The sequence below is a fragment of the Jaculus jaculus genome, chromosome 2 (genome assembly GCF_020740685.1).
Source record: "Jaculus jaculus isolate mJacJac1 chromosome 2, mJacJac1.mat.Y.cur, whole genome shotgun sequence".
Taxonomy (NCBI): domain Eukaryota; kingdom Metazoa; phylum Chordata; class Mammalia; order Rodentia; family Dipodidae; genus Jaculus; species Jaculus jaculus.
In genome coordinates, this window is record NC_059103.1 from 138,807,326 (window position 1) to 138,830,478 (window position 23,153).

A 23,153-nucleotide genomic window follows, 5' to 3' on the forward strand; every position below is an offset into this window, starting at 1 on the left:
TACCCATGTAAAGCCAGGTACACAAAGTTGAACATGCATCTGGAGTTCATTTGCAGTGGCTGGAGGCCCTGGTGTGGCTATTCTTTCTATCTATCTTCTCTCAATCAATATCTCTCAGCTTGCAAATAAATAGATAAAATATTAAAAGAAAGAAAAGATGAGGACCACAGCTTTCTTAAAAATTTGTGGGGCATAATATCTGTACCTTTGACTCCTCTCTTGCTAGACTTGCAGTTGCATTGTATTTATGGTGCAGTACCAGAGAAGGTCTGAATGGAGCCAAGAAAAACAACATGGAAATTGTATTTTCTAGCAGAAAGAACACTATCTCTGAGACAAGAGGCCACACCAGTGGTTCTGTGATGGGGAGAAGGGGTGAGGAAGTTCAAGGAATTCAGATTAGATCATTCCAATCTTTTTAGAATAGCAAAAATTAAAGCCCTTTACAGTGAGTAAAAGGCAGAGGTGGTGGAGGGGGCCTGATGAAAACCTAGATTTGCAGCTGTCATAGGAAAAATGGGCAATCCAAATACCCAAGGTTAAAAATTGCTGTGTACATTTAGAGCAAAGCAGTAAACTCTGGGCATGAGCTAAATTCAGTGTGTGGCATGTTTTGACCCATGTTCTAAGTATGATTTCTGCATTATCAATAAGTCATTTTAAGAAGGAGAACAGGAGCCAGGCATAGTGATAATTTATGTAATCCCAGCAAACAGGAAGCAGAGGCAGGAAGACTGCAAATTCAAGGCCAATCTGGACAACATAGTGAGAACTTGTTTCAGAGAATAAAAACAAACAAAGCAAATATATATTTAGGGACAATTACAATCTATAAATGAAAGTTCATATGTGATTTTAAAACCAAAATTATTTATTATTCAGCCTGTTATAGAAAAAGAAATTGCTTGTTTGTAACAGTAACCAACTGAGAGTGGAATCCCTTGAGTCTACTGGGCATGCTGGCTCACTACCTGTTATTTCCATTCTCAGGAGGATTGCTGAAGTCTGAGACCAGCCTGGGCTATATGGTGCAATTCAGGCTTATCTGGCTGTATTTCAGAAAATAAACCCAAAAAATCCTCCCATTCCTAACAGGAATTTTCTGCTCTAACAATAGCAGCCTTTCTAGAGAGGATTTTAATTGGCAAGTGTTCAGGGGTAGGTTGGCTAACTGCTTGTTGATACGGGTGGTTCTTATGCAGGTATCTGCTTTCTACTTACTGAGCATACTCTGTGGTGTAAGGTGATTCTAACAATGAGCCCAGATTTGCAGCATTTACTGATTTCCCTGGTGCCTATACTTGGACAATAGCTAATTTCAAGCTTTCAATGTGACACCTGCTCATAACCAATGGGGAAGGAATATGTGCATTTGGTTCATATAAGCTGATGTAGGTCAGTTCAGTAGAAAACCAGTATTTCCATGTTATGTTCTCTATTTCTGACTATGTATTTTACCTCAGCATTTTTTAAAGCTTTCTAAAGAGAAAGAGTTGGAGGTGTGTAAGTCTGTATATTTTATCATTATGGTTTTCCTTTACCCATCAGGGAGCTAGATTTTTGGGAAGTGGCTAGTATCATTTCATGCCCTATGAATGTCCTGACCTACTTTCAGGAGATGAATTACACTAACTCAGCTGTAAAGAACTGTGAAAAGGCACTGCTTTCATTTCCAGTAGTTGCAGTCCAGCCCTGATTCTAGGCGGAGTTGACGGCTAGAAGATGCACATTTAGGTGAAGCATCCAGCTCTTCTTTCCTTGACAGAAGTCGCCTGAAAGCTGGGAAGCTGAAAATTCTGTTCTAGAATAGTCTTGATGTCCCTTACTCCTTTTGGGAGATTAGAAGAAACGGGAAGGCCCAGAAGTGGGGGATACAAAGAGAAGCCACAACCATCAAGCTCCATTCACACTATAGCAGAATTAGGATCCACCACCTCAGACATGCAAGTGGCTTATTGTTGTAGTTGGTAGTGCTGGGACCCAGAGTCATCATACCTAGGCCTTTTGAATGCTACATTCCCAGCCTGTCATTGCTTCCTTACCAAGAAGGAACTCTTGTTTCCCCAGTATTAGGCCAGGGACCCAACACTACTCTAAACCACACCTCCTTGGCTACTCCAAGTTTTCTTAGGAGCCTTCTGAATAAAGTTTCATAGTTTCTCACTACGTTTGCTCTTGGATTTACAGATCCTTAGGCTCTCTTAGTTTTAAAATACCAGGTTATAATTTAAAGAATTTTGAAGAGTCAGTAAAATGCCTTGCTGTCATTAACCCCTTCTCAGAGGACAGGAGGGAACATTCTGGTAGGCCCTCGATGATTGTCCTGACTATTTGACAGAGTTCCCTAGTGCTTCCTGATCCTCTGAATAAGGGTTTAATTAAAATTCTTTCAACTATTTTAATTGAAAATGAAATGAGAAATACCCTAGGTAATATGACATTGATAATAGAAAGTTGAGGGAATTGTACCCAGTAGAATGAGACTCATTTGGACAATTTCTTAGGCAAAGTCATCAAAATATGACAACATGATAATGGGCATTTCACCATAGCATGGTCAGTCCAAGCATGTGGAATAATTAGAAGGATAATTATTTCTCTAAACCAAGTTTTCATTTTATGACTTTGAGTTTTGTTCTGGGATCATCACTTCTTTAGTGGTGCATGTCTTCAAAGCAGAATTGAGCTTCATCTCCATTCTCTACTGTGACGTTTTCCAACCCTGAAAAATAGCTCCTGAAGCAAGATAGGATCGAGAGGCACTAGCACTATTATATTCATATTGACTGCTCACTGTTTTTGTACTTACATGACACTCCATGGCTACATTTTAGAGAAGTGATGCATTACTGATATCTTTAGGAATAATGGATTCAAACTCTGAGCTGTAGAAGAAACTTAAAGATCACCTATTACTATCTCAAAATTGAGTGAGAAACTTATTTTTTTTTTCCGGTTCAAGGTATTAGAGTAGAAACTTAAGAAACAAATCAAGAGAGCTTCAAGAATCCCAGACAACTGAACCCTAGGTGATTTAATTCTAGGTATCTAAGCATACTGACATTGAATGAAACAGGAAACTTTATTTCATACTATCTACTCCATGTTAATATAGATTCAGTCTTTTGAATATTTATGTTTAAAATATCTGCTCTTAATCTTGAATTCAAATTGGAATGAAACATTTCTGCATTATCATATAAATGTAAATCTAAGCATTTCAAACATGTTTGACTTTTGTAAACTGGAATAATGTATTTTAAATCTACTGTGGACTGTAATATAGTCCACTTGGAAGGCCAGAATTCCTTCATTCTTAAAACCTGAGTTATTTGGAGTAACCATTTGTAATTTCACACATTTCTAAAGTCCCTGAATTCACAAATGTGTGAATTCCTTTAGGACTGCAGAAATGTTTATAATTTCCCAGAAAGCTCAATGTCTATGTCTCATATCTCCTCCTGCCTGTAAAATACATCACAGAGTTCTCTATTGGGGCATACCAACCTGATGTGATCCAATTCCACTGCTTTTTCTCCTTTACAATGCAACAAGGTCTTGACTAGTCATTAAGGTTAGGTCACACACACCCAGTCCCTGAAATAGTGGCTATTTTAGTGAAGTATCAAATTATAAACTACCCAAAACTTTGGTCAAAATGAATTTCATAGAGTATTGCTATAAAGAATGCATTTTGGGACTGGAGAGATGTCTTAAGGCACTTTCTGACAAAGACAAAAGACCCAAATTTGATTCTCCCGTATCCATGTTACCAAGCCAGTTGCACAAGGTGGCACCTGGAGTTTGTCCGCAGTGGTTAGAGGTCCTGGCCAATTCTGTCTCTCCCTTCCAATGTCTCTCTCTGTCTCTGACTTTCTTTCTCTGATTAAAAATAAATAAATTCAAAAAAATATTTTTAAAAAGAATGCATGCATTTCAGATATGTCTGCAATTTCAGTTTATCTGTAAGAATGGTGCCATTTACTGGGAAGAAGTAGGGAGTGTTTCCTCCTCCTTGTATACAATTGATTCATGGGCTTGTTGTGCTGTAGGGTTATTACAGGAGCCAGTATAGTACCCACTACACCTTCTGTAGGCATTCTGAATCTGAGCAGGGGAAAAGACCTGAATGCTGGGACAGCCCCTTGACGCAGGTTTATTTTCTGATTCTCTCCTCCATTGCAGCTGATTCTTTCTTGCCCTTTATATCTGTTGAACTTCCACTTCACTTCATCTTCTTATACTCTCTGATTCCCTCGCTCTCCCAACCTTCTACCTCTTCTTGTGTCCTGGTCTGTTCTCCTCTGCTGTTTGAAGCCAGCTCACTTTTACTCTGTGCCTCAAATCTGACTGATGACCTGCTGCGAGGCCCAGCCACAGTGCTCATGCTCAGTGCACCAGGCGCTGCGCATGGTTCAACGAAGAAAAAGGAGCTGGAGAATGAGGTCTCTAGTCTGGCACTGAGATTGAAAGGCCAATAGGGATTCATCATGTAGAGAAATCAGCTATGCTAGTGACATGAATTAGGTTATGAAGTGAAAGGTACTCTGTGAGAAGAAAAGACATCAAACATTGCAGCAATATGGTATTTGTAAACCCTCATAAAAGAGAAGTCCTGGGAAGGAGAGAAAGAGAAAGAGAGGGGGACAAGGAGAAAGGGAGGACAACATAAGACAAATTTTTATACAGTGGCACAGACAAGACAGCTTCCCAATTGTTCTTGCATATTAGTTGTGCCTCTAAAAACCTGAAGGGTCTTCCTGCTTGTTTCATTTTCCTTGCTCCATTGACACTGTTCCAGTATCTTGTGGCTATCATAGTTAATTTAAATTCCTAATTTGTTTTCATTATTAGAAAGGAGGTATCTAATTATTCTAAATAAATAATAGAAAAGGAGCATGAAATATACTAGATTTCCAAACAACTTTTGCTTTTGTTATTTTTTAGCATGAGGTAATTAAAGATTGCTTCTAAAACTGTTCTTTAAATCTCTTTTGAATCCCAGGTATTGCAATCTCAGATGAACTGGATAAGGTAAGCTGAACTATATATATAATTAAACAAATATGGAATTATATTTTATTCCATGAGCTAAATTAAAAGTTTTCTGAAGTATAAAAATGCTCAGATCCAATTTGTTTAGTGTGAATACTTTAACACTTTCAAAAATATATTCTTAGATTACTTAATGAAGATTATCACCTATGATCATTAAATCACTATGTTAAAATTGAAAAGTCTTAACACTATGCTATGAATATTATTTGGAGTTGGCTATGGTGATGATAATGATGATGGTATAATGGTGATGTTGATGATGATGGAGGTGATTATACAGATAGCATTTGTTATTTTCTACCCATTGTAAAACTTTACATGTTAAGACTTCTGTTTGCACAGTTTAGGTTTCCAAGATGCCAACAGCGGGGTGGGAAGATGGATTAGTTGATAAAGTGCTTGCTATGCAGTCATGACAACCTGAGTTTGTATCCCTGGAACTCATGTTAAAACAGGGCCTGGCCTCGTATACCTGTAACCTCGGTGCAAGGAGGCAGACACAGCTGGTCAAGGGCTCCCTCAGGCTTGTGGGCTAGGCAGTCCTGCTGAATTGGTCAACTCCAGGCTCAGTGAGAGACTGCGTCTCAAAACCAGGGTGGTGAATGATCCCCAATGTCATCCTAGGTCCTCCACACACACATGTATGCATGTACACCTACACACATATGTGCTCATGCACATACACATGGACACATATAAACACACACACATACACACAAGGTACCGAGAGAATATGCGGGTGATCTGAACTCAGGTGACAGTGGTACTGTGGTGAGAGGGGTTAGTTAGGGTTATATTTCAATTGCAGCATCAGTCGAAGTCCTAACAGCTTGGCTGTGGGAATTGTGGAAATCAGGCCATGATGATCCCTAGGCTTGGATCATAATAACGGGTTGAACTGTGGTGACACTACAGTTGGAAAAACCGCAAATAAATCATGTCGGAGATAACATGGAGGGAGCTCTGGGCTTATTTATTTTCAGTTGCCTGTAAACATGTTGGAGAGGGTTGATGATCACAATGGAGATTGGATTCAGAGTTATACACTTGGGAATCCTTAGGATAGAAGTTTCCAGTAGTTTTAGTCCCAGGACCCTTTTTAATGCCTCGAAATTACAAAGAACTCCAGACTTAATTCATGCGGATTATAGCTAAGCACACTTGCCATGTTGGAAATTAAAACAATAAAATTTCACATGCTTATTATTTTAAAATAGCAGTAAGTAGCATCATAACACTGGCAAAATAGCATATTAATGAAAAATTCATTATTTGTTAGAGGGAAAATATCATTACTGAGGAAGCGCCCTGTTCACATTTTTGAAGGCCTCTTTTATGCTTAGCTCGACTGTACATTTCGGTCATATTTTCAGGTCTGCTTCTTCATTCAGTCTGCTTCAATATTCTTTGGATAAAAGAAACTGGGCATCAGAAATGTCATTAGAAAAGGGTGACACACTTAGAAATAGCCAGCATCATCAGTATTTGTTGAATATCAGCCTAGATATCTCTCTAAAAAATATATTGGAATGTGTCTTGCTTGCTGGCTAGATTTATAAATAGAAAATGATAAAGTATTGTACAAAATTGGGATCTTATAAATTGTGACTTTTAAAATCACAAAGGGTAATGTAAACTTGTATTATTTTTACAAAGACAAAGTATTATACCTGAAATAGAAATATAATTTTTTTACTTTCACTGTAAAATGCATATCAAATCATGAAAAGTTTATGGGTATATTCTTTTTTCTTTTTTGGTTTTTCGAGGTGGGGTCTCACTCTAGCCCAGGCTGACCTGAAATTCACTATGGAGTCTCAGGGTGGCCTCGAACTTACAGTGATCCTCCTACCTCTGCCTTCCAAATGCTGGGACTAAAGGCATGCGCCACCACGCCTGGCTATGGGTATGTTCTTAACTATGAATGTCCTTCAGTAAACCGTGCTAATATTTTGAAGCTAGTTAATCACTCTCTATGTCCGTGTGAAGTCTAGCTCTTGATTGAGGAATAACGAGAATGATGGGAGCCAGGTCTCCTGCCTTTGGTCTTTATAATTCTGCTTCCAGAACTGTCTTCTCCACCTTTTCTCTTTCTTATTCTGTGAGCCTCCTGAAGTGTGCAAAAAGTAACTAATCTCATCTCTTACAAGTATGGTCTGTTTTCATTTTAAGTACACTTCTGTTGTAGCAAACTCCATGTTTCTGAGATGAACTTTGAAACGCAGTTTATGGAAGGAATGGGACTGATTTCAGTTTACTGATCCAAGGGAAGTTCCATAATGGTGGAAGAAGTTGGCTTCCTTTCACAGATCCAAGCATAGAGATCATCAAGCAGCCAGCATCACAAACAAGCAAGCACTACCCTGCAGCAGCAGAGCCTCCAGAGCACACACTTCCCTACATACCTTAGGCTGGAATTCAGGTCTGTCCCCCAGTGACATGCCCTCCTGTACCTGTTGTCTGCCTGCTAGAGGCAGAAGCTGCAAACTCAATTTTAATAACACCTGAGTCTGTTGGGGAGTCCAACAAACTACCGCATACATAGATGCAATCATCACCACGTCTAGATCTGTACATTTTTCAAATACGTTCTACAAAATTCTTACCACTTAGCAATATATTAGCTGGCATGTTCCTGCTCCTGGGTTGACTCCCACCTCCCCTTTCTCCTGTGCACTGATTGGCAGTAACATTGTTGTCTGCACTTTTTCTGCTGAGCTCAAGAACTGTCTTCTTTGTACTGAAATGGATTTCTCTCTCACTGGGTAAATTGCAGTTGCCTTGACACTTGGTCAGGTGCCTTCCTCAGTAAATTATCCTTCCCGCACACCCTGTTCTCCCCACTGCTGTCAGAAGCAGTATTCACTCAACAAAACTGCACGACACTGCTGATTTGTATTTACTTTGGTTATTTATATTTCTGTTTGTGAAGAGTATGGAAATGACTGAAATTTATTGCTGCCCACTTTTATTAAGAAAAAGGTCAGCAGTCATCAAAACCTTTATATTTAAAAAATTATGTGAGTGGAGAAGAAAACGAATCCCACTCACATCTGATTTTCAAGTGTACTAGATATTACAGAAAAATCCTAGATTGAAACGTCGCTTCTTTGCCTGCCAGGAGAGCCTGTCCCATTTACACCCCCTTGTGGCCATAAGCCCACAGGCCTGAATTTTCCTGACTAAGAAAAAAGCAAAGCATGAGCTGAAAACTAGCCAGCCAGATGATTTACAGCGTGTGGTGGGCTGAGCCCTGTGTATCCAGCGCAGTAACAAGAGTAAATACAGACTCTTTTGAAACCCTTACCGGTTGTAATGGTTCACTGGAGACGTAATCTCCTTACCATTTATAAAACTGTGACCTTTTGCTGTTTTATTGTAGTTTAACTGTCAGTTTATTGAAATTGTTTTTCCCTTTGGCCTTTTAAAGTTAATAAATTCTGAAAAGTTGTTAATGCCTCTTTAAGTGAAAAAGTTGTGGGAATACTATCATTCCTTATCCACTAGCCACTTTGTGTTTTTTTAGCCAATACATTGGTTTTCCATGGTGCTGTAACAATTTCAAGTAATATCAGTGCCAGGTGCCCTTGCTAAGCCTTTAAAAGTAACAACATCTTGTCTCTTCAATTTCAGCAGCAAGGTATGTTACTTTTATGGGATCACAGTATGCTGGGGCCAGCTGACGAATCCAGATAAACTTCCTATTTCAAGGTCTTTACCTTTAATCTTTCAGTATTCTTCTTGTCATGTAATGTAATACAGTAAATGATTTTAAGGGTTAGGATGTGACCATCCTTCAGAAGTTATCATTCTGCCTATACCGTCACTACCTAAGTAGATGGTAGATGTGTGTGTGTGTGCAGTAAAAGGTATGTATGAATATCAATTCTTTAGGCTTTTCAGAGTCTAATTCACTCTTCAAAATGTCATGACCCTGGGCTGGTCCTCAACCAAAGCTTCACTGAATTCAGCTGTGAGAAACTGTTCACATTCCAGAGCTCTGGAATCATCCTTATGCTGAAGCAGCAGCTTTGCCTGGCTTCTTCTCCTGCCTACTAGGGAGAACACTGTTGGTAACTTGCTGTCTCAGCCTCTCGTTTCAGGCCACTCCACCTGAGAGGAGCCACCACTGCGATCTTCCTAATGCAGCATCCTGTTGGATGTTACCTACTAAATTAAGCCCAGATTCCTGAGGCTAGAATGAAGTCTCCATCTTGTGGCTCACAGCTGCAATTTAGGCTTTCTTTTCCTCTTCATTATACAGATGCTGTACTATTCTCAGCAAGGGATAGGGTATGACAGTTGGTAAGACACTACTTTCTGGGTCATAGTTTTTATTCATATCCACATTTTTGTCCATATTATTTACTCTGTCCTCTATTTCCTATCTTTTAAGTTCCAGCTTTCCCTGGCCACCATGGTAGACAGGGATTTTACCTCCGATGACCTCTTGAAGGACTCAATGATCACATCCCAAATGGCCCTCTGGTTTCTTGTTATGGGTATTTATGGTCACTGATTGAAGAAATGGCCTGGTATTGTGGAATACCCACAGATCAGCATTGGATTGAATCTTGGCCTCTGATATCTATTAAATATGTGGCCCCATGAAACTATTTTTTTCTTATTAAATTTTATTTTATTTATTTATTTGAGAGACAGAGAGAAAGAGAGGGGTTGGGAGAGAGAATTGGCATGCCAGGGCATCTAGGCCCTGCAAATGAACTCCAGACACATGTCCCCTTGTGCATCTGGCTTCTGTAGATACTGGGGAATCAAACCTGGTCCTTAGTCTTCACAGGCAAGCACCTTAACCACTATGCCATCTTTCCAGCCCCCATAAAATTATTTACAAATGCTAAGGTTTATTTTCTATCTCTGTAACATCAAGAACATTCTAAAAACTATTACTATAACATTATTTTATGCACATAGTCATAATAACTAAATTATGAAACATTTCAGGAAGTGTGTGGGAAATCATTCTTAAGGGAACAGAACATAGGGACAACATGAACTTCTGCCCTGGCTATAGTGCTGACATCTGGTATGTCACTGCACTGCTGCTACACCTGAGCTTTTGGCCTCGCTGCCTTTACCACCTACAAGATCACAGAAGTCCAAGAGATAACAGGGAAACAGACCATTCCTGATACCAACTTCTAGAGTATTATCTTCCATTCATTCTTTCGAAGCAGATGCTCTACAATGCATTCAACAATCCTCTCAAAACTATTCTTGAACTTCCTTGCATCAAAACGAATGGTTGGCTAGTAAAAAGGCTGATTAGAGAGTGGAAGAAAGTGGCAAGTCATATAACTGGTAAGGGGTATGGTGATTTGAATTAGATGTCCCCCGTAACTACATATTTTTTAAATACTTTAATGTTTATTTATTAATGTGTGAGAGAGAAAGAGAGAGAGAAAGAGAGAATGGGCATGCCAGGGCCTTTGGCCACTGCAAACAAACTCTAGATGCATGATCACTACTTGGGAGTCCTGCTCTTGAGCTAGAGCCCTTCCACTGGCGTTCTCAACAGTATAGCGGAGGACAAGCCCTCATGTTTCAGTTCAAGGGAAACAACATTTCAGTCCTAAAGCAGTGGGTAGAGCTTTCAGAAAAACCCGTCAGAGGGCTGGAGATATGGCTAAGCAGTTAAGTTGCTTGTCTGTGAAGCCTAAGAACTCATATTTGAATCTCCAGGTCCCACATAGCCAAATGCAGATGCACAGGGATGCAACTGTAAAATGTTGCACATGTGTAGGAGGGATGCACACACCTGGAGTTCATTCGCAGAGGCTGAAGGCCTGGGTGCACCCATTCTCTCCCTCTCTGTCACTCTCAAAAAAAAAAAAAAAATCTCATCACAGCTGCTGCAGACCTTGTGACATGTCAAACTTGGGCTCCTGTCCCTTAAATCTTTTAAACATATGTGCAATAGTGATGAGCATAATGAGTAATAATGTTCTGGGTAGTGCAAACTATATTCTAGACTGTGCATTAGCTACTTCATGTAGACTGCTGTTTTGTCATGATGAAAATGCTAACATTTATTGAGAACTTGTTATGTGCCAGATTATGGTCTAAATTGTACACTTGTATTGGGTCCTTTAAATTTCACTAAAAGTTCCTAGTGAAGTACAGAGTGGTGTCTATATTTGACCAATGAGATATTGGAGCACAGAAAGACTGATAAACAGACTAGGGCCTATATAAGTAGAAAATATAAGTGGAACACTTAGCAAGGCAGATTACTACAGAGCCTGTGCTGTTCACAATCGTTTGGGAGCCTGGCACTATCATTCACCATTTTCATAGGTGAACATTCATAAGGTCTCCTTGGTCCCATAATAAGCACTACAACTAAACCTTAGTTACTCTTTGAGAGTTGGTGCTCAACCTTTGTAGGGGTCAGAACAAAGAGCCTTGTGCAGAGTAATTGTTCAGTTAGTAATTCCTATTTTGTTATTGGAAATGCTTTATTCCCAGGGCTTACTATTGTAGATCTTACAGTACGTTTTTTGGTAAATAGCTGAGTATATGCTAACCAATACTTAATAAGAACCTATTTCTTTATTTGTGATTCTGCTTTTTGTGACCTTTTTCTATTCTTCTCACCATGAAGACAGCTGCTTTCAGTAATTTTAGTGTAGCAGAAATTCACACTTGTTTTCATACAGTAGTAATCCAGAAACAGAGTTAATATGGTGTTGTGTTCTTGCTCACTAGTAATGCTTCAACATGAAGTTAAATAGACATGTAGTCAGGGCAAAGGCTACATAGGCAGACAGTTATTTGACAAACATTGACAAACATGTAAAGTGATGGGCTTTCAAATACATAGTTTCACTCACACTCACAATGTCTCTAAGAAAATATTCTGAATATCCCCATCCTGCACATAGTGGCTGTGATAGTTTGAATGTATATTTCCCCAAGAGACTCAGTTTTTAAAAATTGTTTTATTATATATTTGCATGCAGAGAAGTGGGAAGGGAGGGAGGTAATGGGCATGCCAGGGCCTCTGCCACTGCTAACAAACTCCAGATGAATGTGCCACTTTGTGCATCTGGCTTTACATGAGTACTGGGTAGTTAAACCCAGGTCCTCAGGCTTTGCCGGCAAGCACCTTTACAGCTGAGCCACCTCTCCAGCCCCAAGACTCAGATGTTTTATTAATGCTTGTAAATTCGATTTCCAGCCGCCTGGCTAGAAGAGGTGTCACTCACTACCTGGGGTCCAGCTGGAAGGTGTCCCTGGGGTGGATCTGAATTCCAGCCAAAGGTATCCAGAGTGAGCTCTGCCCTGCCCTGCCGGACCCCGTCCTTTCTGTGCCTGTTGGTGGTGCTGGCCTTTGTTGTTGTTTTTTATCTTTGGTGGGGGGGGTGCATCTGTGAAGAGGGATCAGCTTCTTCTGGGATTAGGGAACTCCTCCTGGATCTGTAAGCCTGAAGTAAATCCCATTTCTCCAATAAACTGTGTCCAGTTTGGATATTCATCCCAGCAATGTGAAGCTGACTATGGCAGTGAAGAGAAAATGTACAAATATGTATAATACATTCAAAAAATCAGATTTGGGCAGCAACTTAACTCCAGAACCATTTGCTTTTCTACTATATTGCCTTGCTTCCTACAAAATTAAGAATTTCTAAGAGCTTTTTTTTTTTTTCCAAACTGGCTCGGTTCCTTTGTAATGTAATGCAGATCTCATCTGCCGTGGGCCACCTGATGGTTGCTTCATGCAATGCACCTCTGAGGGCTGACGTGGTATCTTTGAAATGAGAAATGAGGATGTCTTTTTACCAGATAGCCTTGTTTTACAAATTGTTTCTATTTCTGTTAATTTTTCTCCAGGAAAACATATTTGGATTCTGGTACTTTTTTTTTTTTTTTTTGTCAGTGGCTTCTGGATTTCCTGTGTATCACAGGGCATATTTAATTTGGCATGATCCATTTGTTTTGCTTCTCTTTTGTGTACCAGAATCTCTTGTGCACTCATGTTTGGCAGAGCCATGCACCTGTGGTATTTTAAGCCTATAGAACTGTCTCATATGTTATGCTGGAATATTTTTAATTTTTAGCAGGTTGAGTATTAGGGGATATAGACCTATCTATATTTTTATATGTTCTGGCATTGTGGCCCTTGTCCATGTTTATCTTTAAAAACCTACATCTCAAAATGACAGAGAAAATTTTGTGTAATTTAACTCTCAAAGTTTAATATCTCTTCTAGAGAGCTTCTGAAAAAAAGACAAAGACATCAGTTCTAACAAGAATGAGCAGTGTGAGGAGATTGCTCAGAAAGAAAAATATTCATCTGTATATGAAATGATGCTCAGCCTTGTCTTATACTATGAGAGATCCAAAATAAACATCCTTGTGTTTCTATTAGATTTACAAAGAACTCCAAGTTGGTTAAAATACTGTTGGGGTGGTGAAGTGTAGAGTACTACAAACAATATGAAAGGACATATTGTAATGTCTTAAATATACACATAATTATCCATTGACCAAATGATTCTGTTCCTATGAGTCTGTGCGAGGGACAATCTGGAAAAAAAAATGAAAAGAATAATACATGCAGTTATACATTGTCATACTATTTTAGAATCAAAAGAGTAGAAACAGCCAAGAACCCATTCAAAATAAGAAGTGAATAAATTTTAGTACATCTCTAAAATACAGAATACATATGTGGAAAAGTAGTACCTTTATATCTTTGTATTATAGACTTAGGCAAGGACATATTAGTAAATGAAAAGGGCAAGTGTGATAAGTAACTTTACAGCATACTAGCATTTGTCTAAGTAAGTGTAATAAGAGTATACACACATATTTGCTCACATTAAAACCAAATAACAGTAGCAAAACCTGATATAAATAAAACATGCACACCTGTAACATTAGTTTCTTCACTAAGTTACCTGTGGCAGAAGGGGAAAGAATAGAGTGTAAAGGTAAGAAAATGCATAAAGGAAGATGACAAGGACAAAATATTAACGTGTTAGAAGTTTGAATATTTCACTATGGAGTTAGTTGAATATTGGTATTGTTAAAAGTTAGAATCACAATTTCGAATGAACAATGGCAAAATGAAACAAGTTAACATAAGCATTTAGTTTGATGGCATGAAACACGCTGTTATGAGCTTCTCCAAGTCCTTATAAGCAGTGACTTGATTATCTCAGAGGACATGTGTTCTAAGGATAAAGAACAGCAAAGCACATTTATACTGTTTTTAGCAATCATGTTAATGATAGCAATGCTGTGATTATATTGAGACCTTTGTGCATGATATGCCAAAGAAGTAATTATGTTGGTTTGTCTTAAGGACTTGAACTTTTAGCATGGATAAATAAAATATAAATATAAGATCAATGCCTTTAAGTGAAAATTCAGTAATACTGTTTTTAAATTGGGGATATCATTAATAACTAAATATTGTGACTGGAGAGATGTCTTAGCCATTAAGGCACTTGCCTGTGAAACATAAGGACCCAGGGTCAATTCCTCAGTAGCCATGTAAGCCAGATGCACAAGGTGGCACATGCGTCTGGAGTTTGCAGTTTGGAGTTGGCATGCTCATTCTCTACCTATCTACCTCTTTCTCTTTCTCAAATAAATAAATTAAGTTAAATATAAAAAGAACTAAATATTGAATATAACAAGAAACTAAAATATTGACAAATATAACAATTGATTCAGATAAGGCTCAACAAAGAATGTTAAAATTAATGTAAGAAATGTTGATGAATTACAGTATTACTAAATGTCTCACATTATCCTCACAAGAAGACTCATGGATAAGAGAAAAGTGGTCTATCCACATTGGAGGAAACTGGATGATACCACTGGTGACCACAGTTAATATATCTATAGATGTGAAAGAGAGAACACAGTCCCAGCCCTTTTGCTGGGTAAGTGTGCAATACTTTGTCACTTTTCTTTCCAAACATGCACTACTTGAACATAACTGCACAAAAAACCATTAAATATGTCAGCTGTCATGTGGGGGTCCAAAAAATAAATAACCTGAACTTTTAAAAAATGTGGAGATTGTGAACATGAAAGACTGGAAACTATTTTAGATAGAAGTAAATTAAAAACTAATGATTGAATGCCACATATGCCTCTTTCCATGACCAATGTTATTCAAGTAATTGGGGAAATTTAAACAAATTGACAATCAACAGTGTGTTAACGTTACTCATTTTGAAGTTCATCCTGGAGCCATATGAGCACATTTTCTGTATTTTAAAGAGTTTAGGGACGAAGAAATGTCTCATTAGAAGTGGTTTGGAGGACATTTTGGCTATGTTAAAATTTATATATGTTCTTGGATGGAAAGTTCCCTTAGTGTTTAAGGCATTTGCCTTAAAGGACCTTGGTTCAATTCCCTAGGACCCACGTAAACCAGATGCACAAGGTAGGACATGCATCTGGAGTTTGTTTGCACTGCACACCAATTTTCTCTCTCTCTCTGTCTCCCTCACATAAATAAATAAATGTAATTTAAAAAATTATATATTGTCATATATATTCCCTTACATAAGTAAATGATAATGCAGACTGTTAGCCAAAATAATAAATCAGAATGTCAAACAGCACTTACTAGCACTAACACTTTAACTAGAAACAGTTGAGCTGTTTGGGTATAGGATATACAGGAATTCATTTTTTTTTTTTTTTTGTAACTTCATGCCTTCTAGCAACTTTTCTGTAAATCTAAGTTACATCAGATATTTTAAATGTTGTATGTCTTTAAATATTTCACATTAAAAGCAATCAGCATCCTTTGGAATAGTGGCTGCCTCTAGGCCTGGATCAGAGAATGTGCAAAATGAAACACACATCTTGTGTCTTACCTTGGTGGAAAATCAAAGACTACTAGCAGTGTATGAAAAGAGCTCAGTAGCCAACTAAAGCCATCTCCCACTGGGAAAAGTAGGAACATGAGTAAGAATAATAGCTGCAATGCAGTGAGTAATATAAAATGTGACAAATCTATATACTCACCAACATCTTCATTAGTAATCTTTGAAAAATATTAGGGACCCACAATTATTATTTAAAATAACTATTGAAGTCAAAAGAAAAATAAAGCTTTACAAATTGTACTTGGGCACAATTCAATATTTGATGATAGGAAGGCTCTTTCTATGGAAGTATTTGGGTAAATAAATAACTATTGAATTATAAAACTAGGCAATCACCATTTGGAAATTTATGATGGTGAATTAATGGTTCCATGTAAATTGACTGAGGCTGCCAACCTCACTGATGAGAAGTCCTTGGGGCATTATGGACTTTAAGAGGAAATGAGATGCATTCTCGCTAAAGCAGTGCTGGCAAAGACAAAAGTAACAGTAATCTTTTATGAAGATCTCACTACTGATTTTCAAACATGACAAGAGGAGATGAGCATTACAAACAACACCACAGAGATATAATGGGATAAATACAGATTGTGAGATATTTACAGGACAATTGCCCAAAGTCAGTGTTGTAAAACAATAAATAAAAAATTACAAGATAAAAATTAAATACAGAAGGAAAAATGCAGATTGAAAGCAATATAAAGACAGCTGCAACATATTGGGTACTGCTTAGGGCCTGCCTTGTACAAACAAACAATCTCCATGAGGGAATCCAGGAAATTTGAAACTAAATATGGGGTGGTATTAAAGAATTATTACTAACTTATGGTTAGGTAAGATAATGGTATTTATTTACAGTCATTGTGATTCTTTTTGAAATATACATTGAGATATTTACATATGATAAGTGGAATTTAACATAGTAAAAGAAAGGTGGCTGTGGAAAGGATATAAGGGAACATAAATGAGTTTACTTGTGAGTTGATAATTGATGAAAATGTGTGCAAGTATGTCATAGTCAGCTTCTTGTTGCTGGGACAAACATCCGACCAGAAGCAGTTAATGGGAGAAAAGGGTATATTTCAGGCTTACAGATCCATGGGAAACACCATAAATGACAGAAGAAACTGGCTCATGCCCATAGATCCAAGCAGAGAGACATCATAAAATAGCCAGAAAAAAACAATAGCCAAAGCTCCAAAGTTCTCTGAACACACCGTAGGGATGGACTGCTAGATCCATCTCCAGTGACATCTCTGCCCCACAAGGGCTCTGTCCACTGTAGAATCAGGTTGCATCTAATAAATCTTAATAATAAATACCTGTGTCTATGTGGACATTCATTCAAACCATCACATTCTTTCCCTGGCCCCTATAGACTCATAACCATCTCACAGTGTAAATTGCATTAAGACCAACTTCCAAAATCCCTCTCACCTTTATCAACTGTCACATTGATTGTTCAAAATTTCCAAGTATTATCTGAGACTTAAGTCTGTCTCTTAATTGTAAGCCCTGTATAAGTCAAACATAAATTACATACTTTGAACACATAATTGCATAAACATTTCCATTGCATAAAGGCATAACAAGGAGATACTAGACCAATGCAAATAAACAGGTATAACAATAAGCAGGTAAACATCAAATGTCTGCAGTCTGACATCCATAACCAGTGACAAATGTCTCTGTATTCCCATTCTGTCCCTCCAGCTGGCAGCCATTCCACAGCCCTGGTGCCCCCAAAGCATCTTTGGATCTGCATGCAAGTCATTTGTTCATCTTCACAGCTTCACCTTAACAAGCACCTAAACAGTTAAGCTATCTCACCAGTCCCAATAAGCTTCTTTAAAAGTGTATCTTAATGGTTTTTATTATGTTCACAGAGCTGTGCACCCATTAGAACTACTATGTTTAGAACACATTGCACATCCCAAAAAGAAGCACTCTTCCCATTCAGCTACTTCTCCATCCTCTAACCCTTCAGCACTAGACAGCCACTGATCTACTGTCTCTATAGATTTGCTTGTTCTGTAAGTTTAAGATAAATGCAAACATATCATATGCACTCTTGTGAGTCTATCTTATCTCACTTGGAATAATGTCTTCGTGGTAGATCAGTGTTCTATAAGCATTAGTATTTCACTCATTTTCATTGCTAAATGATATTTTTATATACATATGCCTATACATGTAGATGTCTGAGTTTCTAAATTTTTAGATTTTATAAATAATGTTTTATGAACACACATGTACAAAATTCATCAGATACATGTTTTCATTCTCCATAGGAAAGGAAATGACAGGTTATATAATAACTGTATAACCTTTTGACAACTGCTGAAGCATTTTTGACAGTGGTTGTACATGTTTTCATTCCCACCGATGTGAGGGCTCCACTTTCTCCATGTATTCACCATCATACATTGGCATCTGCCTTTGAAAAGTAGCCATCCTCGTGGGTGTGTAGTTTTATTTTGATTTCATTTCATCAGTGCCTCGTGATGTTAATGCATTATTGAATCACTTTTACCTTAATTTATGTTATGTCATTCTTTCACTCAATAACCCTTTATCACTATCTTCTATATGCCAGACCTGGAGAAAAGGCGTTCTTCCATTGTAGTTGCTGGTGGGTTTATAGAGGGAAAAGGAAAAAAAAATTTCTCATTGTTTTCATTTGACTACTGAAATAAATAATAAGTAATATCTACTGGATAGCAAAGGAATTGAAGTTAACGTAGAAATGAAAATATAGGGCTGGAGAGATGGCTTAGTGTTTAAGGCATTTGCCTGCAAAGTCAAAGGACCTGTGTTCGACTCCTCAGGACACACATAAGCCAGATGCACAAGGTGGCTCATGTGATCATTTACAGTGGCTGAAGATATTGGTGCGCCCTCTCTCTCTCCCCCCCCCCAATCTCTCTCTCTTTCTTTTGCTCTCTCAAATAAATAAATAAATAAAGTTTGAAAAAGAAATGAAAATAATATCTGAATCAAAAGAAAAAAGTCACAGCTAATTAAACTTCAATTAATATAGCATTATCTTTTTACTGTTGAAAATTATGAAAATGCCATGCATCACAGTATATAAAAGGCAACATAATGAATAGATGGGCATCCACTGTGTAGCTGAAGAGTAATACATTACTGATGGAGCTGAAAGCCTTGTGAAATTCTACATGATGGTGGCCAGCTTTGTGCTGTCAGAGATTTAAATTTTATTATCTTATTCTTCTTGATCATCTACTCACACACATTTCTTAGAACACATATGTTAGTTTTATATCATTTTAAATTTTATGCAAATGGGGTCTTATTGCTAACATTTTTCTTCAGTTTGCATATAGGATAAAATACTCTACAGTCATTGGTATGCCTAGTTATTTACCTATGTAAGCAATAGTTTCCCTCATGTACAGATTTAGGGCTGGACTCTTGGCATATGCCTCACAAGCATATTTATCTTTACTGGATAATACATTTTTTTCTTTAAACGGTTGGTATAAATTTATATTCTTACTTGCAGTTTATAATATTCCTGTATCTTCTAATTCTTGCCAATTATCTGCTTTAAATATTTGAATGAAATTCTCTACTTAAGGATTTAAGTCAAAATCATATCTATTTTTTTGAAACAAGTTCAACAGAATGGCTTTTTTTATGTGTGTGTGTGTCTGTGTGGGGAGGGGGAAGGGAGAGAGAATTGGCACACCAGGGCCTCTAGCCACTGCAGTTGAATTCCAGACACATGCACCACCTTGTGTGCAAGTGTGACCTTGAAAGCTTGTGTCATTATGCATCTGACAACGTGAGACCTATAGAGTTGAACATGGGTCCTTAGGCTTTACAAGCAAGCACCTTAACTGCTAAGTCAACTGTCCAGCCCAAATGTAATAAATTTTAATGAGGATGACTTCCTACTTGTTTCTTTTGTCAATTTTTATTATCCAGTTGTTTTCCCTGTGAGTTTATTACAAATTCTAGATTTCAGTTTTTGTTGGTTATGTGTGTTTCAATTATGTTGTTTAAAAATCTTTTTTGTAAGCAGGGGGAAGAAAGAGAGAAAAATAGGTAGGGAAAATGAGAAAGGGAGAGAATGGACATGCTAGGATCTCTTGTCACTGTAGACTAATTCCAGATGCATATGCCACTTTATGCATCTGGCTTTATGTGGGTACTGGGAAATCAAACCCAAGTCATCAGGCTTTACAAGCAAGCTTCTTTAACCATTGAGCCATTTCTATGGCCCCAAATATTTTTTTTTAATTTTGATCATGTCATAATTATTTAAGTAGTGTTTTAGTTACTTTTCTGTCTTTCTTTTTTATCTTTTTATTATTATTATTATTATTTGTTTGAGATGGGACCTTACTTTAGTCCTCTCTGACGTGGATTTCACTCTGTAGACCCAGGCTGGCCTCAGACTCAAACTCCCAAGTGCTAGGACTAAAGGCATGTGCTACCAGGCCTGGAAGATTTTTACTTTTTCTGAAATATTTTGTGTCTTAAGATGTTTGGAGTCAGAAAAATTATTGGTTTTCTAATTTTCTTCTGAAAATTTTATTTTTCATTTGAATCTCTTAACTCACATTAAATGATCATTTTTATGATAAAAATGCCATATATTCCCCAATATGGGTAATAACTTTCCTAGAGCTAATTATCAAAAGTTCATTTTTGGACCTTCTGCTTTCTTCCAATGTCCTAGCTAATTCTTTCTGAAGTTCTGGGTTTGGTTGTGTGTTGTGTTTTAGGTCAATGTGAGAGAATTGGCATTTTAACATTTATTTATTTATTCTTATTTAAGTGTTCATGTGTGCATGTGTATATGTGTTTGTGGGGGGGGGGTGCAGACATACATTTGCTCCCTAGTGTATATGTGGAGGTCAGAAGACAACTTTGGGGTTCCTCCTTGCAGATCCAGCTCCTTTGAGGGAGGGGTTCTCTGGATCTCGCTCTGTGGTTTTTATTTTCTCCGTCATTTTCTGGGAAGCTGTCCTGTCTCTGCCTCCCGTCCACTTCCCAGTCCAGGGCTCTGTGCTGGAATTACAGAAACACACCACAGCTTCTGCCTTTGTACTGTAGGTCTGAGGATTAAACTCAGATACTCAGGCTTAATCTGTGAGCACTTTACCTGCAGAGCTGTCTTCTTAGCCCCTGTATTTTTGCCTAGAGTGTTCTAAATACTCAGTTTTTAAAAATCTACTTAGTAAAATTTCTATACTGAAGCTGACAGTTTTACTAAATATTTGAACACCACATTACACGGGTCTCCACTTTTCTCCCATAATAATTCCCCTACCACAGCCTCCACCTGTCACTCTATCCCAAAGGCAGGTAATTTTGTCAGTTTTCCTTTTTTTTTTTTTTTTTTTTGTAAAGCAGTAACATATTTCAGTTGGTTACAGGCTAAAAATCTACACCAAAACTCAATGGTTTAATAAAATATTTCATTTCTCTTACTTTTCTGGAATTCAACTGGTTTATTCTGATTCCTGGCTGATGAGCCCTGGCAGATTGCAGTTGAATGTTCTGCTGTATATCTAGAAGGTCACTGTCATGTGACATAAACTGTGTTTTCCTGAGGTAAATATGAGCTAGTCAGGGTTTCCCGTCCTCCTTCAGAGCAAGGTGAGTATCACAGCACATTGTTCTCATGGCGCTGACAGACAGGTAAGAAGAAAATGAAACATGCATGACTTTTGAGGCCCAAATTTGTAAGTGACTTATAGTAGCATCTGTCCTCACTGTTAGGTAAAGCAAACCATATATGGAGGGAAGTATAGCCTGCCTTTATCCATGTGCAGGGGCCATGCTAGTCTTCTTTGTATCATTCCAATTTAGTATATGTGCTGCTGAAGCGAGTACAATAGTTCCCCTTTGTAAGAGGAACTTGATAGTCACATGCAGAAAGCATGACATGGGGAGATAGAGTCAGGATCACGAATTTAATCGACTGATCTCCCACACACTGATGAAATGGTCATTAAAGACAAAGGCTGTGGGTTACTTGGGAGCAATTTAAACCCTTGAGGTGACTGATTCATCAGCGCCCACTTTGCTGTGATAATGTGACTTTTTCATTAGACAACCTTTTCAGGTTTTCTCAAAGCTCCTTTCTCTGAGTGTGGCATTTAAAGATACCTTAATCTATTTCATCTAGTATTAATAGATACTTGGAAAAGGAAGAGTTTGGAGGAAACTTAGTCTGTAATATAGATAGAAGTTGTAGTGCATAAACATTTATTAAAATACCACAGGATTTACTTATCTTGCCCGTAGAGTCATCCTAAGCTGGGTCTCCATAGTCCTCAGAATATTTTTTTTTATTATTTTATTTTTGAGAGAGAAAGAGAGAGAGAGAAAATGGGTGTCCCGGGGTCTTTTAGCCAGACGCATGCACTCCCTTGCGCACATGTGCAACATGGCATGCTTACACCACCACGCATGTAGTTATGTGAGACCTGGAGAGTCAAGCATGCATTCTTAGGCTTTGCAGGCAGGTGCCTTAACTGCTAAGCCATCTCTCCAGCCCCATAAAATATTTTAATGATAAAGTTTATTTTCATTCAGCAGTATAACACATATCGAATTGGTTGGAATTAGAGAATTCATGAATTGGGCAGAAACTGCAAAAGAAAACATATATATGACATCAGAAGTTCATAAGAAAATGGAATTAAATTTTGTAATAGGACATCACTTTAAATGAGGCAGTAACTGCTAGTACCATAAACAAAATGAACAGAGAGAATGGACTAGACATGAGCTAGAATAAGTACATAGACATTAAATCAGCTGTTCAGTATATATTTTGGATTGATGTGGTACCAGTAGGTTGAGAACCTGGCCATTACCAGTTTATGCTAGTTATTAAATGATAATAAAAGCTACTGTGGAATAGCCTTTAGCTAAGTGCTTCTTTAATCTCCAGCTCAAGTTCAATGTGGGAATTAATTCGCTGTGGAAAACGTGTAGAATAATTTTAGTTTTTTATAATCTTTTCTTTCTTTTCTGTAGTATAATTAGCTGAGCCTCCACCTTTAGATTGTTCTGGCTCCACTTCTCAGTGTTGTAGGCTCACTGGGATCACAGATGCTTATGCCACTTTGTATCTGGCTTTATGTGGGTGCTGAGAAATTGCACTGGAACTGGCAGACTTTGCAAGCAAGTGCCTTTAACCACTGAGGCTTCTTCCTAGCCTATGAATTGCTT

General features: G+C 37.9%; 1 protein-coding gene and 1 non-coding gene across 10 annotated transcripts in view; one reads left to right on the top strand and one right to left on the bottom strand.

The window, feature by feature from the left end:
* Positions 1-23,153, top strand: part of C2H8orf34 (chromosome 2 C8orf34 homolog) — a 420,783-nt gene that overhangs the window by 109,493 nt on the left and 288,137 nt on the right. For all 9 annotated transcript variants that reach the window (XM_045144297.1, XM_045144298.1, XM_045144295.1 and 6 more), the window contains one exon: positions 5,006-5,034. In XM_045144297.1, the coding sequence (XP_045000232.1) occupies positions 5,006-5,034 (29 nt within the window). The remainder of the gene's footprint in view (positions 1-5,005; positions 5,035-23,153) is intronic.
* LOC123459089 lies at positions 21,705-21,806 on the bottom strand. Its single transcript, XR_006636008.1, has one exon. It is a non-coding gene; the product is annotated as a U6 spliceosomal RNA (small nuclear RNA).